General features: G+C 44.9%; 1 protein-coding gene across 2 annotated transcripts in view; it reads left to right on the top strand.

Moving 5' to 3' along the window:
• The window catches only part of Lmtk2 (lemur tyrosine kinase 2), an 89870-nt gene that overhangs the window by 21063 nt on the left and 50663 nt on the right, over positions 1-18144 (top strand). For both annotated transcript variants that reach the window (XM_028756149.1, XM_028756148.1), the window contains exons 2-3: positions 3812-3936; positions 8525-8669. In XM_028756149.1, the coding sequence (XP_028611982.1) occupies positions 3812-3936; positions 8525-8669 (270 nt within the window). The remainder of the gene's footprint in view (positions 1-3811; positions 3937-8524; positions 8670-18144) is intronic.

Below are 18144 nucleotides of genomic sequence, written 5' to 3'. Positions count from 1 at the left end.
AGAGAGAGAGAGAGAGAGAGAGAGAGAGAGAGAGAGAGAATGATTATCAATGGTGTGTGAGCCCCAGGGGATTTGAACATTGGTCATCAATTTCTTTTTACCAGGCGAGTCTCTAGTTAATTACAGGTGCACACAGGTTTCATTGGAGGTTCTAGGGACCATGATCAGATAATTGGCTGGATTATTTATAATGGCTAAATTAATAGGCAGCTAGCAGCTCCTGACCCACCATGAGTCATTACTGGGAAATTACCGCTCTTTCCAAATTACCTGTCTCCAAAGCAAGTAGCATGTACCTACCTACCTTGTAGAGTTCCCCAAGTTTTCTGCTTAGTAAGTCAAGTACTAGATAGCTATTAGTGGGCTCTGAAAACTGGAATCAGAATGCAGTGGAATGTGCTCTTGGGATCCAGGTGTTTTTAAATAGTGTCTCGAGAGAAGCACATTAAGTGCCCCAAGCCTCTTCCTCCTCTGTGGGGCCTGGGGAGCTGTCTGAGGGCATGGTGACTGGCTCTCACTGAGGATGTTTTTCTGTAGCAGATGATTGCTTTGTCTTGTGCATTTCTGAATGCTGTAGCAGAGCCTGTTAAAGAGAGACTGGCTCATAGTGTCCCGACAGTTGCAGCCAGGAGCCTTTCTGAGGCTGGGTTTCTGGTTTAACCACAGGGCTGGGGATTTCAGTTGTGGTTCCTGCTTCTAGAATTTACTTCCTTTCTGTGGTTTGAGCAAACCCAGCTCACCTTCCAGTCTATGGCTTCATTTCCTCATTTTATGGGAGCTTTTCCTTCACCAGTGTGAGGAGGGCCGGCCAGAGGCCCCGAGGATCTACATAAAAGAGATGTATAGCAGTGCACACTGTAGTCCCAGAGATGGCACTGGGGGCTGGAGACTGGGCTCCTGGAGCCCCTGGCAAGCTAGTCTGGCCTACCTGGTGAAGTTCTAGGACAGTGAGAGATCTGAGGACCACCACCACCCAACATTGTCCTCCTACATGCACACATGTATGTACACTGGTATACATTTGTGCACCTGTTGTTGTGAACACACACACACACACACACCAAAAGCTGGGTGGGAGTGGGGGTGGGGAAGGAAAACAAAGTGCATAAAAAGGTAGGGCTGAGCTTGGCAGGACTCATTGTTAACATGAGTATGTCTTTTCATGCCAGCCTAATGACTCACAGAAGACCAGTTTGTGAATCAGATCATTGGGCCAGCCTTTAGGCAGCCCTGTGATCCATTTTTATAAGAAATAAGTTAGTGCTTGAAAATGAAACAATTACAGTAAAAGAGAGGAAAGGCAATGCTACCTTTGTAGAGTTTAGAGAAGGGGCTTAGAAGCCCACACCGCCCTTCCTGGCAGTGGTAAGCACAGGGTAAAGTACACTAGGGTTTTGTAATTATAAATGGTAAACTATGGGGCCAGGTGTGGTGACACACACCTAAGTCTCACACAGAGGCAGGTGGAGCTCTGTGACTTCCAGGCCAGCCAGGGCTATCTACTGAGACAAAAGAATGAAAAAGTTAACCACATAGAGGCTTTAAAGCCATGTTGCCTAGGGGAGGGGTTGTGTTCCTAACACTTGGCCTCCAGAGCTGCTTTCCCACCACAGGCTCTGGGAATATCAGTTCTCCTTATCTATGATGTGGAGCTGGTCCAGTTACATCAGGTGTTGTGCCAATCAGAGGAAATAATGCTGCATTTTATCAAATCTCAGTTACAATCAATCAATTATAAGCTATACCTTTCCTTTTGTACCATTACAAGCAAAGAATGCTGCCAGTTAAATCAGCTTGGCTTAAGTGTTATGCCCCTGCTATTCAGAGAAGTTAAATGTAGTGTCACGGTGGACATAATGGTACACATCTGTAACTGTAACACTGAGGACGGAGGATTGGAAGCTTGGGGTCAGCCTAGACTATATAGCAAGGTCCTGTCTAGACGGAAAGGGGAGGGAGCTGGGGAGATGGTCCAGCAACTAAAGCACTTGACACTCAAGAAAGAGGCCTGGAGTCCTCTTGGATCTTCTGAATCCATGTGAACATCAGGTGTGGGCGTGGAGCAGGGGTGGCTGTGGCGTCAGTGAGCTCTGGTCTTGATTGAGAGCTCCTGTGAAAGGATAAAATGCAAAAATGGTTGAGGATGATTGCTGACATTGGCCTCTGGCTTCCAGGAGCGTATCCGAGTGTTCAAGAACCTGCACATGCATACACGTGGGAGAAAAAAGTGATGGACAAACCATGTTTTTAAAATCAGTAAAATCTGACATATTGGATATGAAAGCACTTGGTTATACAGTTCTCTAGGGTCACATTTGATCTTTATTGTGTGCACCCAGGTGGGATTATTAAAATTGAATAATCAATGGTGGGCATGGGAAGGTGGCTCAGTCAGTGAAATGCTTCCTGAATGAGTGTGAGGACCAGAGTTTGACCCACAGCACCTGTGTACAGATGTCAGCTGCAGTGGTACACAGACGCAATCTCAGTGCTGGGATGGCAGGTCAGGTACATCCCTGGGGCTTGCTGACCAGCCATTCCAGAACTTAGTGGGATCCAGGTTCAGAGAGACTTTGTGTCAAAAAGTAAGGTGGAAGGCCAGGTAGGGTAGCACATTCCTTTAGTCTTGGTACTCAGATAGGGTAGCATGTTCCTTTAGTCTTGGCACTCAGTAGGCTGATGTATATTTCAGGGAGTTTGAAGTTAGTCTGGATGGTTTACAGTGAGTTCCAGGCCAGAAATGAAATCCTGTTTGGGGAAAAATTTTTTTTTATTTGTACGGATGTTTTGCCTGCATGTAGATGTGTATACTGTGTGGATACAGTACTCTCAGGATTCTCCTAGAACTGGAGTTACAGGTGGATGTGTGCCAGCCTCCATTAGAACCTAGGAATCAAACCAAGATCCTCTGAAAGAGAAGCTGGTGTGTCCTTAGCCACTGATCTGTCCTCCAGCCTTTTTAGTAGATTCTTGCAAACCATGGCTGATACACAGATTCCCTGGAGTCTTCAGCCAGCTTCTCAGCATCTCCTGATGAGGATGGGGCATCAGTGTTGCTTTTATAAATTGGTTTTGGTTATTGAAAAAGAACTTAGTCCCTATTGGCAGGTCATTTCAGGCCTCTCAGATTTTCATTAGTGGATATGCACTGGGCTTTGGATCTACTCATAAGGCATAGAGTCTCAAAAGGAACACATGATGACTTGATGGTGACAAGACCTTCTGGATCACATGGTCAGACAGAGTTCACTCCACCAGGAACAAGTCACGTGCCTCTGATGTGCTACAAATGCAGGAGCCATGGAGTTCCCTCTTGAACTGTTTGAGATTTTTCCTAAATGTCTCTCTTCTAGATTCTTCCCAAATCTCTGTAATCACTCTTGGGAACATCAGGCCACCCAAGTTGAAGGACATACCACACATAACTTATCAGCACTCTCCAAAAGTGGCTGGAAGACTGAGAAACTGTCGGAAACTGGAGGGAAGACTATTCAAGGGCAGCCTGAGGCTCAGCTCAGCCTGTGTACCAGTCTTGCCCTCACATTGGGAAAGCACCACACAAATGTAAGATCTGAGCATTGGTGGATCTCATGAAAGGCCTGGGAACTTCTTTCTGTGCAGTGCTTTAAGTCTGCTGTTGCTAAAAAGTACACAGTTGGCTTGGTGAACACTTGGCTTCTTCTAGAGTGGTGTTAAGCAGTATTTTTTTGTGAGTCCTCAGACCCATTCATATCCAGAATGTTGGTTGAGTTCATTAAAGTTGTCTTGAGAATTAATTACATGTTTTTAACATAATTTCTGTTTTTTTCAGGGGAAGTACCTGTTGTAGAAGTTCCCTCCTTGTTTGTGATCCTGTCTGTGTGCAGCTTAATGGTACTCATAGTGTTAATTGCAAACTGCGTTTCCTGCTGTAAGGACCCAGAGATAGACTTTAAGGTGAGCACAGATGGCATGCACATTTAAAATCATCTGCTGGTTTTTAAAGTGAGTGTGGGTATGTGTGTGTGAACACACACACACAGGAGTGTATGTGGGAGCCAGACTCCAGCCTCCGATGCCGACTTCAGTACACTCTTTTGAGACTGGCCTGGAGTTTGCTGAGTAGGCTCTCCAACCTCAGGGATCCTTCTTTCTTTACCTCCCTAGTGCTAGGCCTTGCAACCACATCCAGCATTTTTACATGTGTTCTGGAGTGTGGACTCAGGTCCTCCTCGTGTGTACAAGGCAAGTAATTAATTTACTGACTGAGCCATTTCCCTAGCCCTAAAGTATCTTCTGATACATTTATCAATAGCATTTTTGTGGATCACATTCTCTTGGGATCAGGGGTCAACAGACTTTTTCTTGTGTCTAGCAAAACATTGTGAGCCACACAGTCTCTGTCATAGCCTTCTCACCCTCCACCCTGCCATTGTCATGCTGTGTCAATAACAGATACTCGGTTTGTGCCAATTTGATTGACAAAAGTAGGCGGCTTGGAATTGGCCCATCAGCTGTCGTTTGCCAGCCTTGCCTTAGGGAGTCACGTGTGTGTACATACAGAGGCCAGAGGGCAACCTTATAGGTTGTTTTTTAGGAGGCATCCCAAGTTGTTTTCTTGAGACAGGGTCTCTCACTGGGACTGGAGCTGGTGGACAAGGCTAGGCTGACCAGCCAGTGACTCCCAGAGACCCACCTGTTTAAACCTCCCCAGCAGTGCGGTTACAGGTGTGCATCACCATGTCTGACTTTTTAATATGGGTTTTGGGTATTGAACCCAGGTCCTCATGCTTGCACAACAAGGATTTTACCAACTGAGCTATCTTTCCAGTCTCCTTGGAGCCTCTCTGACAGTAAGCACTTACTGATAATGTGTCTTACGTTTTTGATTAAGTAAGGAACAGGTTTTGGTGATTAAGTTTGCTTGTTTATGGTCTGCACAGAAGAGCAGGCAGGGTTTGGCTTCTGTCTGGCTTTTTTGTAGGCTGGCACATTTGTGGCCATTACTTCACCAAAGCAACGGGATTTCCTCACTGGTTTTTGTATGAGGAAGGGCACCAGAAACCTCAAGTTTGTCTCTAAACTTTAATTCCCTAAAGAGAATAACACTTGCTACATAGACCATTTCCTCCCTACAGTCAGTCAGTCAGTCAGTCAGTCAGTCAGTCAGTCAGTCAGGGTAAGAGGATCTGGCAGCATGCAGCAGATGGATGGGGTCTACCAGCAAGCCAGTTGAGGTTTCTCTAGAAGTTACTGCCCATCTGTTGACACATTAGGGCCCTACAACATTTGTTTAAAAGAATGTATTAGCTGGGTATAATGGCTGCACGAGTAATCGCCCCACATGGGAGGCTGAGGGAGGAGGACTGCTAGTTGAAGGACCACCTGTCTCAAAACACTTTGACACAAGCACCGTCTCTAACTCCTCAGACCCTCTCATGCCATTTTTATTGTGTGCTCTCTTCACTTGGAGTCTGTGGTGTCTCTGAGGAGACAGGGAAGTACATTGTCCTCCTAGCTCAACACTCTGCCTTGCACAGAAAGCTAAGTGCAGGGGAGACCTGGAGGGAGTCCTCAGCCCAGGCAATAGTTGGGCAGTGGTGGCCTATGGGCACCTGTGGCTTTATGCATCAACACCGCCCCCAAGGCTCACATGGATGCACACACTTCTGTGGGAACTTCCTGACTTCCGTTGGGAGCACAACAATAAATAGAGAATCTAAAACCCCTGGCCATCAGTCTTGCCAAAGGACTTTGCACAGAAACCTGGCCACTTGGGGACAGAGATAAAAGTCTGATGGGGTTGTTGATACCAAAGTCTGGCCTCTTCTCATGTTTCCAGATACCTCATCCTTGCCTTAGATTGATCTGGGTTGTTGAATGTGAGTATCCACATGGGAGCCAATTGTGCTGCAGCTCCGAGTCTGGGATTGTGCATCACTTTGCAGTTGCCCCTGACCGATGCAGGGGCTGTACTGTGTTGAGCTCTCCAGCTTTAGACTTTGTGACTGAATGAGAGTTATTGACAATGATGATATGTTGGTTGGTTTCCTTTGGACTTAGAGCTCTGCAGTTTCAGGGATTGAGTGGCTCCAAGTGAGACAGTATACAGATCAGGAAGCCAGGTACCTTAGCTCAGTATTTCGTCGTCGTTGTCTTCTCCTCCTCTTCCTCCTCCTCCTCTTCCTCTTCCTCTTCTTCTTCCTCCTCCCCCTCCCCCCTTCTCCCTTCTCCCTCCTCCTCCTTCTCCCTCTTCCTCCTCCTTCTCCCTCCTCCTCCTCCTGCCTCTTCTTCCTTTTCCTCCTATCACTATTATTATTTTGCTACACGGTGTCTTCTCCTTGAACCTTTATAGAGCTATCTACTGGCATATCTACTGGTATGTCATAATTGCTGCCACATTTGAAGTGACATTTTAAAGGGATGATGGCTGAAGTCCTTTTAACAAGAGAGGCTTGGTGACTATAAAAAGAATGTCAGCTGAGAGCTAGGAAGATGGTTCAGTGGGTAAAGTAGTCGCTGTGTAAGCATGAGGACTTGAGTCCACACCCTGGAACTTGTGTAAAGCCAGCTACAGGAGCACTGTTATCTGTAATCCCAGTGCTCTGTGGGGAGACAGGAGGCAGGAAACTTCCCAGAAGCTAGAGGACCAGCTAGCCTAGCATATGCAGTGGAGGAAAACAGAAACCTTGTCTGATACAGTGGAAGGCAAGGTCCAACACCCAGAGGTGTGCTCTGGCCCACTGCCATAGACACAAAAATGGATCTTTTTTTCCCTCTGCCTTCCTTCCTTCCTTCCTTCCTTCCTTCCTTCCTTCCTTCCTTCCTTCCTTCCTTCCTTCCTTCCTTCCACAAAATCTCACAAAGCCCCGAGTAGTTTTGACCTTCTTGTTCTCTTTCCTCCACTTCCCAAGTGCTGTAAGCCACCACACTCGTCGTCATTCCCCTTTTGAGCCAGTGTCACCCTGCACTGAGGCTGGCTCTGCCCAGCCAGTACTGTCCATCACACCCAGTGCCGACCTTCACAGATCCAAGGGTCAGAACCTCCTTTCTTTGCATGCAAATAGCAACAATGCCTGAGAATGTCTACTCACATATGTGCAGAAACCTAAATGTCAGAAATCTCCTATTGCTGTCTGTAGGGTTTCTTCTTAGTGGGCGGGCTCTAAGGGACTGTGGCTACATAGGAAAGTGAAAAGAAGGGTGATGGCAGAAACATGGAGGGCTTTGTTCATGAATCCGTTCTCTGTCTATCCTGGAGGAAGGAATGGTTTGTGAATCTTTTGTATCTTCATTAAGTCCGCCTGAGCCCCCAGAGGACACCCCGTTCACAGAGTGAGGAAAGGGATAGTAGGATAGCATCTGCCCATCATGTCATTGAAGATTCCCACAACATGATCGGTCCAGTCCCCGGTGGCTTTGTTCTGTGGTGCTGGGATGGAGCCCAAATTCTGCCGTGTGCTAGGTTAGTGCCTGAGTTCCTGCTCAGCCTCCTTTTACTGTATTGTATTTATTTATTTTTGAGACATTATTCTCACTGAATTGACCAGGCTGACCTTGAACTTCTACCAAGGCCTCCTGAGTAGCTGGGATTGTAAGGCATGTGGTACCATACTCAGCTCCTGGCATAGTTTCTTTTTTAAAGCAGAACACTTTTATTATTTTTCACTCTGTATTTGTGAGTATGTGCACAAGCACTTAAGTCAGCTGTTAATGAGAAGCAGACCCAGGCCCTCTGCAAGAGCACAAGTGCCCTTAGCCACTGAGCCACCTCCGGACCCTTGAATATTGGCTTGCTAAGCTCTTTATTTCAATAGAAATCATATTGTAGTTATAAGTGCACTTAGAAATTTCAAAATAAAATAACTTTGACCCAGTTTCCAAAAAGATTTGTGAAGGTAAGTAATGATTTTTGAAAGAATTATTTAATCTCTCAACAATTTTTGAGCGTTTTTTGTCCTTGAAGCTTTTGACCCAGGCAGGACTTCATTTTCATGATAAGATCTGTGGGCATTTTAGAAATTTTTGTTTTTAACTCTAAGCTGTCAGTTTAAAAAATTACAAAAGGGGCTAGAGAGATGGCTCAGTGGTTAAGAGCACTGGCTGCTCTTCCAGAGGTCCTGAGTTCAATTCCCAGCAACCACATGGTGGCTCACAACCATCCGTAATGGGATCCGATGCCCTCTTCTGGTTGTCTGAAGACAGCTGCAGTGTACTCATATAAATAAAAAATAGATAAATCTTTAAACAAAATTACAAAAGATATTCATTGCTTACTTTAAAATCTTACTCATTTTCTTCCAGATATGATGGTGCATGTCTGATGTCCTAGCCTGTGGGGAGTGGGAACAGTAAGGCTAGCCTGGAATATGGGAGACCAGACTCAAAAACAAAGCAACACGCAAAAAAAGAAAGCGCCTTATTTCCTCTGCTGTTTGGAGGCAGCATGGTTACTTGAGCTTTGCACTAGAAGTGAATGTGAATGTGAAGCCCCTTGTTTCAGTACTGACAGCCGGCTCTCCATGTGTGCTTCTTTTGATTGCAGGAATTTGAAGATAATTTTGATGATGAGATAGACTTCACCCCACCAGCAGAAGACACCCCCTCTGTCCAATCTCCAGCAGAAGTCTTCACACTCTCAGTGCCAAACATTTCACTTCCAGCTCCATCCCAGTTCCAGTCTTCTGTGGGTAAGACCTCCTGTCCTTGAGTCAGCCATCCATGAATTGTTTCCAAGCATTGAATATACGGGAGCCGAGCTGCAGTCACAGCATGCTGGACGCCCATGTCTTCCTCTACTTGTCTGGTTTCCTCCCACTCCTGCAGATGCTGCATCATGATAGTCAGGCTCAGGCTCACCCTGCAAAGTCTGTCTTTCCTTCTCTGGCTCCTGAAGTCTAGTGGAAGTCTAGTGTAAGAATAAAACAGTTCTGGCTGGAGAGATGGCTCACCATTTAAGAACCTCTGCTCTTCCAGAGGTTCTGAGTTCAATTCCCAGCAAATGCATGGAGGTTCACAACCATCTGTAATGGGATCTGCTGCCCTCTTCTGTCATGCAGGCATATATGCAGATAGAGTACTCTTATATAACATATATTAATAAGTAAATATTAAAAGAAATAAAAAAAAGAATGGAACAGTTCTTCCTGAAACATTGAAGTGGAAGGCTCAGAGAGACTTTTGGGGCTGAGGGTATAGCTCAGTTGTTAGAGTGCTTACCCAGCACGCAAAATGCTGCCTTCTCTCCCAGCACCGTATAAGCTGGGTGTTACAGCACATGCCTATAGTCCTGGCACTTGGGAAGTGGGAGCAGGAAGATGGAGAGTTTGGGGTCAAACTGGGCTACTCAAAACTCTTTCTGAGCCAGGGAGTGGTGGCGCACACTACTTTAATCCCAGCACTTGGGAGGCAGAGGCAGGCGGATTTCTGAGTTCGAGGCCAGCCTGGTCTACAGAGTGAGTTCTAGGACAGCCAGGACTACACAGAGAAACCCTGTCTCAAAAAACCAAAAAAAAACAAAACAAAACAAAATAAAAAACCTCTTTCTGAAAAAAATGTATATTGAGATATGTTAATTGGACTGGTTTTTCATAAGACTTTTTAGGTATAGTGGTTTGATGAAATTCTGTTTCCCATTATAACTATGGGTCAAGAAGTAGAGTTTTCCAAGACTTTAAGAGGAAGGCTGTTTAAGTCTTTGAAGGCACTAACCTGGGTTTTACAATAGCCATTGTGCTTGGGATATGTTTAGGACAGTATAAACCCAGGCTTATCCTCCTGTAAGTATGTGACTGAGTTACTGTTCTCTTGTTGTGAAAAGACACCACACTGTGACCAAGGCATGTTAAAGAAAGCATTTAATTGGGGCTGGCTTACAGTTTAAGAAGGTGAGGAATGCCGGGCGGTGGTGGCTCACGCCTTTAATCCCAGCACTTGGGAGGCAGAGACAGGCAGATTTCTGAGTTCGAGGCCAGCCTGGTCTACAGAGTGAGTTCCAGGACAGCCAGGACTACACAGAGAAAAACCCTGTCTCGAAAAACCAAAAAAAAAAAAAAAAAAGAAGGTGAGGAATGAGGCAGCAGACAGGAGTGGTAGCTAAGAGGTTATATCTTGATTGGGAAGAAAGTTGGAAGCAGAGAGAGAAGAGACCCTGGGCCTCATGTAGGCTTTTGAAGCCTCAAAGCCTACCAAGTCACACGGCCACTTCAACAAGGCCACACTTCCTAATTGTTCCCACACCAGTTCACCAGGTGTAGATCCAGCATTGAAACATGAGCCTGTGGGGACCATTCTCATTCTAGTCTCTACAGCATGTGATGACTGACAGAAGAAGTAAGCCAGACTGAGCTGCTGACATACATGTTGCTTAATACTAGCCCTCTGGAGGCAGAGGCAGGAGAGTCTGTGTGAGTTCAAGGGCAATTTGATCTACACAGTGAGTTCCAAAGAGAAGGTAAACATGATACTCAGGGGAGATGGCTCAGTGAGTAAAATGCTTACTGTGCAGAAATGCATGTTCCACAGCACGCATACAAAAGCCAGGCATGGCAGTTTTCTTCTGTCACCCTGGGGTCGGGGCTGGATAGTGACAGCTGAATCCTTGGAGCTTGCTGGGCATCCAGTCTAGCCAAATAAATGGGCTTCAGGTCCAGTGACATAGCATGTTTCAGACAATAAGAGTGGAGGGTTTCAGAGGATCCAGTGTCCTCTTCGAACATCTGGAGCCACTAGGCCTCCTTGTGGTTGGTACATGCAAGCAAAACACATACACAAATCCAAAACAACTTTCAAATGACATATAGTATATTTTAGCTTTAATTTCTGGAAATAATAAGACTTAAGGATAGGCTTGAATCAAAATGATGTTTAAAAGGAGTCTAGTGAATCTTTGTAATGATACATAAATGGAAAGGCCTCAGCCTGTTGATGTCATTGTTTACTTCTGCCTAGCTCTTGGACCATCTTAACTTCAGCAGTAGATGGCCCCAGATGAGTACTATGGGAGAGAGACCAGATTATGGAAGGGAAAACGGTGGAGGTGGCCTTGGAAATAGCTTGATCCAGAGCCCCCAAGTTCAACCATCTTTTTACAGGCCTTCCATGTCAGCCTCATCTCTGAGGCCATTCTCTCTTTTGAGTAGAGTGACTGCTGAGCATTCCAGATCCCTGTCTTTGTAGCTTCACTCTCCTGGGACCAAGAAACCACCTTGGAGAGGCATTCTGCGTAGCTTTACTTCAGCCACACACAGAAGCATCACTTAGACAGGAAAGTGGGATCAGATAAGACACCAGAAGCTTACCTTCCAGGGATGGTTAGGAGCACAGACAGAGGTGGGCATGACAGCAGCTACAGGGAGCCAGCAGCCATCCTTCTTCTGTCTAGAAGGCTCCTTGAAGTCCCTCTTGTAGATGGCTCACTGCTGCACTGGCATGAGGACCTGAGGTTGCTTCTGTCATTCACATGTAAAAGGCCCGGCAAGATAACAGAACTGGCCCTGGATTCACTGAGAGATTCTGTCTCAAAAAATGAGGTGGAGGACAGCAGAGGCAGACTCCTGCCGTGGCTTTAGGCACACACAAATACAGACGCACACTGCATGCAGCTCCCCATCAAGTGTGTCAAGAAATAGGAAGAGATCAGTTTTAGCGTCTCTACTTAGAATATTCAAGGTGGTTTTTTTTGTTGTTTTTTTTTTTGTTTGTTTGTTTGTTTCGAGACAGGGTTTCTCTGTGTAGCCCTGATGTCCTGGAACTCACTCTGTAGACCAGGCTAGCCTCGAACTCTTGAACTCAGAAATCTGCCTGCCTCTGCCTCCCAAGTGCTGGGATTAAAGATGTGTGCCACCACCGCCCGGCCAATATTCAAGTATTTTTATCATTCTGGGATATAAAAGAATTTGCCATCTTTGACACTAAATCTAGATGACATGAAAAAAAATTGCCAAATCTGATTCATAAAACAAAATACTCTGTATTTAAAAAATATGCCATATACCAGTTAGACACGGTAGCAAGAATATTTGTAAAGTACATTAAACAGTTCACACAAATGGTTAAAAAATTAAAGAGTAGCCATGTGGTGATGCACATGTCTTTAATCCCAGCATTCAGGAGGCACAAGCAGGTGGATCTCCATGAGTTTAAGGACAGCCTGGTCTCCAGAGCTAGTTCTAGGACAGCCAGGGCTGCATGTCGAAAAACAAAACAAAACAAAAAAAGAAATTAGAGAGTGACATGGGGCTGGGCAGATGACTTAGCTGGTAAAGTGTTTGAACTCCAGAACTCAAGTACAGAGGCTGGGCATGATGGTACACATTTGTCATCCCAACACTGGGAGGCTCAGGACAGGCAGACCCCTTGGGCTCACTGGCCCGTCAGCCTGGCTGCCTTGTGAGCTTCAGCTTAGTGAGACTCAAAACAACAACCTAAAGAGTAATACTGAAGGCTGGTCTTTGGCTTCCACTTTCACACTCGTGCGCTTGCCTAGATGTGCACGCACATGTAACAAGAAGGTAGTGATGGGATGAAGTCGAAGTGTTCATACATGCGCACAGAGAGAACATCACTAGCTGACAGAATACCTGCCCTGTGCAAGATGATAGCGTGAGGAGGAGGAGAGAGGGTCCCTGAGGAGCTTGTGGAGAGTGAGAAGGGACCCAGGCTCTCCCAGCCCCTCACTGTCAGCACAGCCAGAGGTCACGTCTGAGTGTGGAGGGCCTTTAGCCTCATCCGCAGGCCCACTTCTAGTAGCTTATCATTAGGAACCAATTGAGTAAGTGGTCGATGCAAGAGGTGCAGAGTAGAAAGTGCAGCTCGGTGAGACAGTGCAGACAGGTGTCACTCGGGAGCTTGCTGAGTTACAGGAAATACTGACAGAGGGCTCTTGAGTGCTTTGTAAGTGAACTGTGTCTGATTGTAAGAGATCCTTTGAAGTGTGAAAGGTGTGCCACCTGTTCACAAGCAAGTTTAGAAGCTCTATCCACTTTTTTCCCTTTGGGATGTGTGTGTGTGTGTGTGTGTGTGTGTGTGTGTGTATGTGTATACACTTGTTAAAAATTTTTTGGTGGGGACAGGCATCTAATGATTTAGCTATGGCTGGTCTGGACATCACTGTGTAGGCTAGGCTGGCCTGGAACTTGAAGAGATGAGCCTGCCTCTGCCTCCTGAGTGCTGGGATTAAAGGTGCACACTACCACAAGTGGCCATGTAAACACAAAATACATATTCTTGGTCCTGAAATCAAAGCATAGAAAAGTATTTGTAAAGAAATGTCTGTTATATATTTTTTCAGAAGTTTTTACTTTTTCAGGGGTTGGGGAGTAGGTAACAAGATCTCACTATGTAGCTCAGGCTGTTCTCTAGCTTGTGGTCCTTCTGCCTTAGCCTTCTACGTGCTGGGATTATAGGCATGTGCCACCATAACTAGCTTCTCTAGAATTTCTCAATGCAAAACCTCCAATCCCACTTTACAATCTAAAGATTTTATTTCCTTTTTAGAAGGCTATTTTTGGGTTGGGGATTTAGCTTAGTGGTAGAGTGCTTGCCTAGCAAATGCAAGGCCCTGGGTTCAGCTCTGGAAAAAAAAAAAAGACAAAAATAAAGTCTTAGAAGGCTATTTTTGTAGAGCAGTTTTAGGTTCTTAGCAAATTAGGGAGTTGTCATGGTTTCTGGTATATCTCTTTTTGTATAATCCTCCCTTCTTCATTCAGTTATCATGTTAAATATACTGCTTGGTATTGCACTGTGTGGAGTGTGTGAGTGCGTGCACACTTGTGCTCAATGCACGGATCCATGCATGTACGGGCAGAGGAGAATGTCAAGTGTCATGCTGTATCGGTCTTTACTTATTCCCTTGAGACGGTCTCTTAGTGAATCTGGAGCTGAGCTGATAGCAGCGCACTCTGCTGCTGTTCCTGTTGTTGTTGTCTCTGCAGCACTGCACTCTGTGAGGGCTGGGGTTTGGAGTCCAGCCTCCATGCTTGTGCAGCAAGTGCTCTCACTGACTCAGCCATCTCCCCCAGCCCACACTGTACAGCCCACAGACTGTACAGTGGATTGCTTGCTTTTCTGGTTACTCTGACAAAGTAGCTGACAAAGGCAGTAAGAAAAGAAGGGTTATTTGGGTTCACAGTTTGAAGGTTCAGTCCTTTATGGTGGGAAGGCATAGCATTGGGAGGTGGCAGCTGGTCACATGGCATCCCCAGTCAGGAAGCAGAGTGATAAACGCTGGGACCCAGCCCGCTTATTTCCATTTGATTCAGTCAAGGATGCCAGCCCATACTCAGGGTGCGTTTTCTCTCTTCAGCTGGAGACATATCTAGATATGTGTCTCCTAGGTGATTCCAGAGCCAGTCAGTTTGACAGTAAAGATTAGCCGTCACACCAGTATGCACTGAAGATCTTTCCTTATCAATAAAAACATGTAGTTGGTCATCACACTTGCATTTGTATACTCAGCATAGTTTATCTGACCAGTCTCCAGTTGGCTCCAGTTGGTAGATATTTTTATTGTTTTTATTCTACAACTATTAAAAAACAAAAAAAAAGTAAAGCTCTGCATGGCCAGAAAGATGGCTCAGTGGTTAAGAACACCTGCTACTCTTGCAGAGGACCTGAGTTTGGTTCCTGGCACGTAGATGTCAGGGGGACATCTGATATGATATCTATGGCCTCTGAGGCCAACCCCCATACACTCATGATTAAGCACTAAATAAAGCAGATGGCAGGCAACATGGTTCAGTGTGTAAAGGTACTTGTGTCACTTTGATGGACAGACAACCTGAGCTCAACCCTCGGAACCAACATGGTAGAAGGAAAGAGTGGACTCCCATTCATTGTCCTCTGGCCTCTCTGTGCTTACTGTGGTAGGCACAAACCTCCCACTCACTCCCACAATAAGCAGGTAAACAAATGAAAATTTAAACTAGGAATTTGTAGAAGTGACCCAGTACCTGTGCTTGCACTTGTGATGGGTGTCGCTGGCTCACTCTTCTTCAAGAGTTGTACAGTTTATATGTCTGCTAGTCAGACAAGGATTTGTGTGCTATGGCTTATGAAGCTAAGATGGTATGAATTGATATTACGTAGTTATAAACTTAGAATGTTAACTATAATCTCCATGGTAGTTGCTAAGATAAAATACAATGAAGGTTGTCAAAGTGTTTCACTAAAAATCTACACATAGAGGAAAAGGATTTTGATGAACATGGTTTATTTTCATTAATTAATTAATGTAAACATTTAGAGTTCGTTGTTGTTTTGGGTTTTTAGAGGGGTGTGTGTGCGTGTGTGTCTGTGTGTGTGTGTGTCTGTCTGTCTGTCTGTCTGTCTATCCCCTTATACCTGTCTCTGCCATCCCGCTTAGGATCACAGGTACACATTGCTACACCTGACTTTTGTGGATGTTGGGGATCTGAACTCAGTTCTTCATGCTTGAGCAGCAGGCACTTTGACCACTTTAACCATCTTTCTAGGCACTACATTTAGTCTTTTAAGACAGGGTCTCAGGAAGACTGGGCGGCCTTGTACTCTTGATCCTTCTATCTCTTAGTACCTTCATGTCTAGCATCCTGACTTTAATAAAAGGCTCTCTTGAATTTCATAAAGGACAATAACCTCCCTCCCCCTTTAAGAATTCAGGATATATCTAGTGTCTAGACATCTTGTGTCTTAAGGACTTGCTATCAGAATTTCACTTTTAAAATTTTATTGGGCAGCAATAAAATTTAGTTAGTTGATAGTTCAGCAGTTAAGAGCACCGGCCGCTCTTTTGGTTCCCAGCACCCACGTGATGGTTCACAACCATCTGTAACTCCAGTTCCAGGATCTCTACTTCCCTCTTCTAGCCTTTGTGGGCATCGTATCATGCATGCGTATGGTATGCATATGTAGGCAAAACACTTATACACATAAATCTTTAAAAAATTAGAACTATTTATTATGTTGACAGCTTCTTTTGTGGTGCTGATTGAAATCGGAGTTTGTGTGTGGTAGGCAAGTGCTTTTATCATTGAACCACACCCATAGCCTTGCTTTTTACATTTCAAGGCTTTTGCTTTAATGTTAAGTCTATAGCCTGTGGGAGTACAGGTCTGGTCTCTAGCTCTCTGGATCTTTTCAGCTTCATTCATTCTCTGGTCCTGCTAGAGCTTTGTGGGTCTGGTGTGTAGGCTTTCTGCTCTCTTTTGTTAGCTAATGTGTCTGCTCTGTCCCAGTGCCGACGTCTTCACTATAACAGCCTAACTGGAGCATGTGATTTGCTCAAACTGGTATTACATTCAGTAGGCTTTTTCCCCCACTCTCTAAAGTTTCCTTTGACACATTAATTTTGTTAAATTTCCATAAAATCCCATTTATTTCCTTATTTTCCCCTTTCCACTGTATGTACCTATCTTCCTTCCTTCCTTCCTTCCTTCCTTCCTTCCTTCCTTCCTTCCTTCCTTCCTTCCCCTCTTCCTTCCCTTCTTCCTTCCTTCCTTTCTTTTAAATAAAGATTTACTTACTCATTTTACATATATGAATATACCGTGGCTGTCTTCAGGCACACCAGTAGAGGGCATTGCATCCCGTTACAGATGGTTATGAGCTACCAGTAGTTGCTGGGAATTGAATTCAGATCCTCTGGAACAGCAGTCAGTGCTCTTAACCACTGAGCCATCTCTCCAGCCCCAAAAGTATAGCTTTGTTTGTTTGTTTGTTTGTTTTGACACAGGGTTTCTCCATGTAGCCTTGGCTGTCCTGGAACTCACTCTATAGACTAAGCTGACCTCAAACTCATAAAAATCCACCTTTCTCTGCTTCCCGAGTGCTAGGATTAAACATGTGAGCTACCATTACCCGGCTTGTTTCTTAAAAACCATTGCCAGACCCAAGATCTGGAACGTTTAACCCCCCTACCTCTTCTATAAATGTAGCTCTCTGATCTGATCTCTACTTTAAAAGATTTATTTATTTTTTAAGTGTATATGTGTGTGTACCATAGGCGTGCCTGATGATCTCTGCAGTCAGAAGAGGATATCAGTCCCCAGGAACTGGAGTTACAAATGGTTGTGAGCTGCCATGCTGATGCTTTGTTGATTGATTGATTTCCACCCCCATTCTTCCCACTCCTTTCCTTCTGTTTTATTTGTGTGTGTATGCGTGCGCGCGCATGGATGCATGCATATGTGCATGCAGGGAGAGAGAGAGAAGCATGTATATGTATGGTACACATGTCAGAGGACAACTTGTGGGAATTGGTTCACTCGGGTAGGTTCTGGGCATTGTTAGCAGGCACCTCTCCCCACTGAGTCATTATTCTGGCCTTTCTAATTTGTTTTGAGTTAATTTTTTACACAATATAGGTTAAGGTATTTTTTATTGTTTGTTGCTGTTACTGTTTTTTTAAGCTATGATCTCATGCAGCCTCTCAACAATTCTTGAACTATTGGTGATCCTGTTTCCACCTTTCTCCCAAGTGCTAGGATCACAAGTGTGTGCCACTATGCCTGATTTTATGGGGTTGAAACCTGAGACTTTGAGCATGCCAAGCCAAGCGTTGAACTGACTTAGATACTCCCCAGCCCAAGGATCAGGTTTTAGTCTGATTCTTTCACATGTGGTTATCCAGCTGCCCCGTGAGCAATGGCTGAAGACCCTGTGTTTCCCCCATTGAATTGTAGTGCCACCTTAAAATCTTTGTTTTCAAAAGATTCTGTTATTTTTAATTATGTATATATGTATGAGTGTTTTCCTACAAGTTTGTGTATGTGTAGTCCATGGGTACCTGGTGCCCATGGAATCCAGAAGAAGATGCTGGATTCCCCGGAACTAGAGTTAAGGACTGTTGTCTTCTGTAAAATCAGTGAGGGCTCTTAACTGGGAGTAATCTTGCTGACCAATTTAAAATATTAATTAATTAATTAATTATTTGGGTGTGTATGTGTATACCTGTTTGTCTGTGTGTGTTTCATGTAGGTGCAGATACCCACAAAAGCCATCAGAAGCTTCTGGAATTGGAGTTACAGGCAGCTAGAAGGGAAGCCTTCCAGTATGTGTGCTGGGATCCAAACCTGTGTGTCCTTAGGAAGAGTAGTAATGCTCTTAACCACAGAGCCATTTCTGCAGCCCAGTCATGGCACTGAAATTACGTTTATGTATTTGTTTTGTTAGAGAGAGAGAGGGAGG

Source organism: Grammomys surdaster, unplaced genomic scaffold (genome assembly GCF_004785775.1).
Source record: "Grammomys surdaster isolate TR1022 unplaced genomic scaffold, NIH_TR_1.0 126109, whole genome shotgun sequence".
NCBI classification, from domain to species: Eukaryota; Metazoa; Chordata; class Mammalia; order Rodentia; family Muridae; genus Grammomys; species Grammomys surdaster.
The sequence above is the reverse complement of the archived record's forward strand: the minus strand, read 5'-3'. Positions and strand labels throughout refer to the sequence as shown.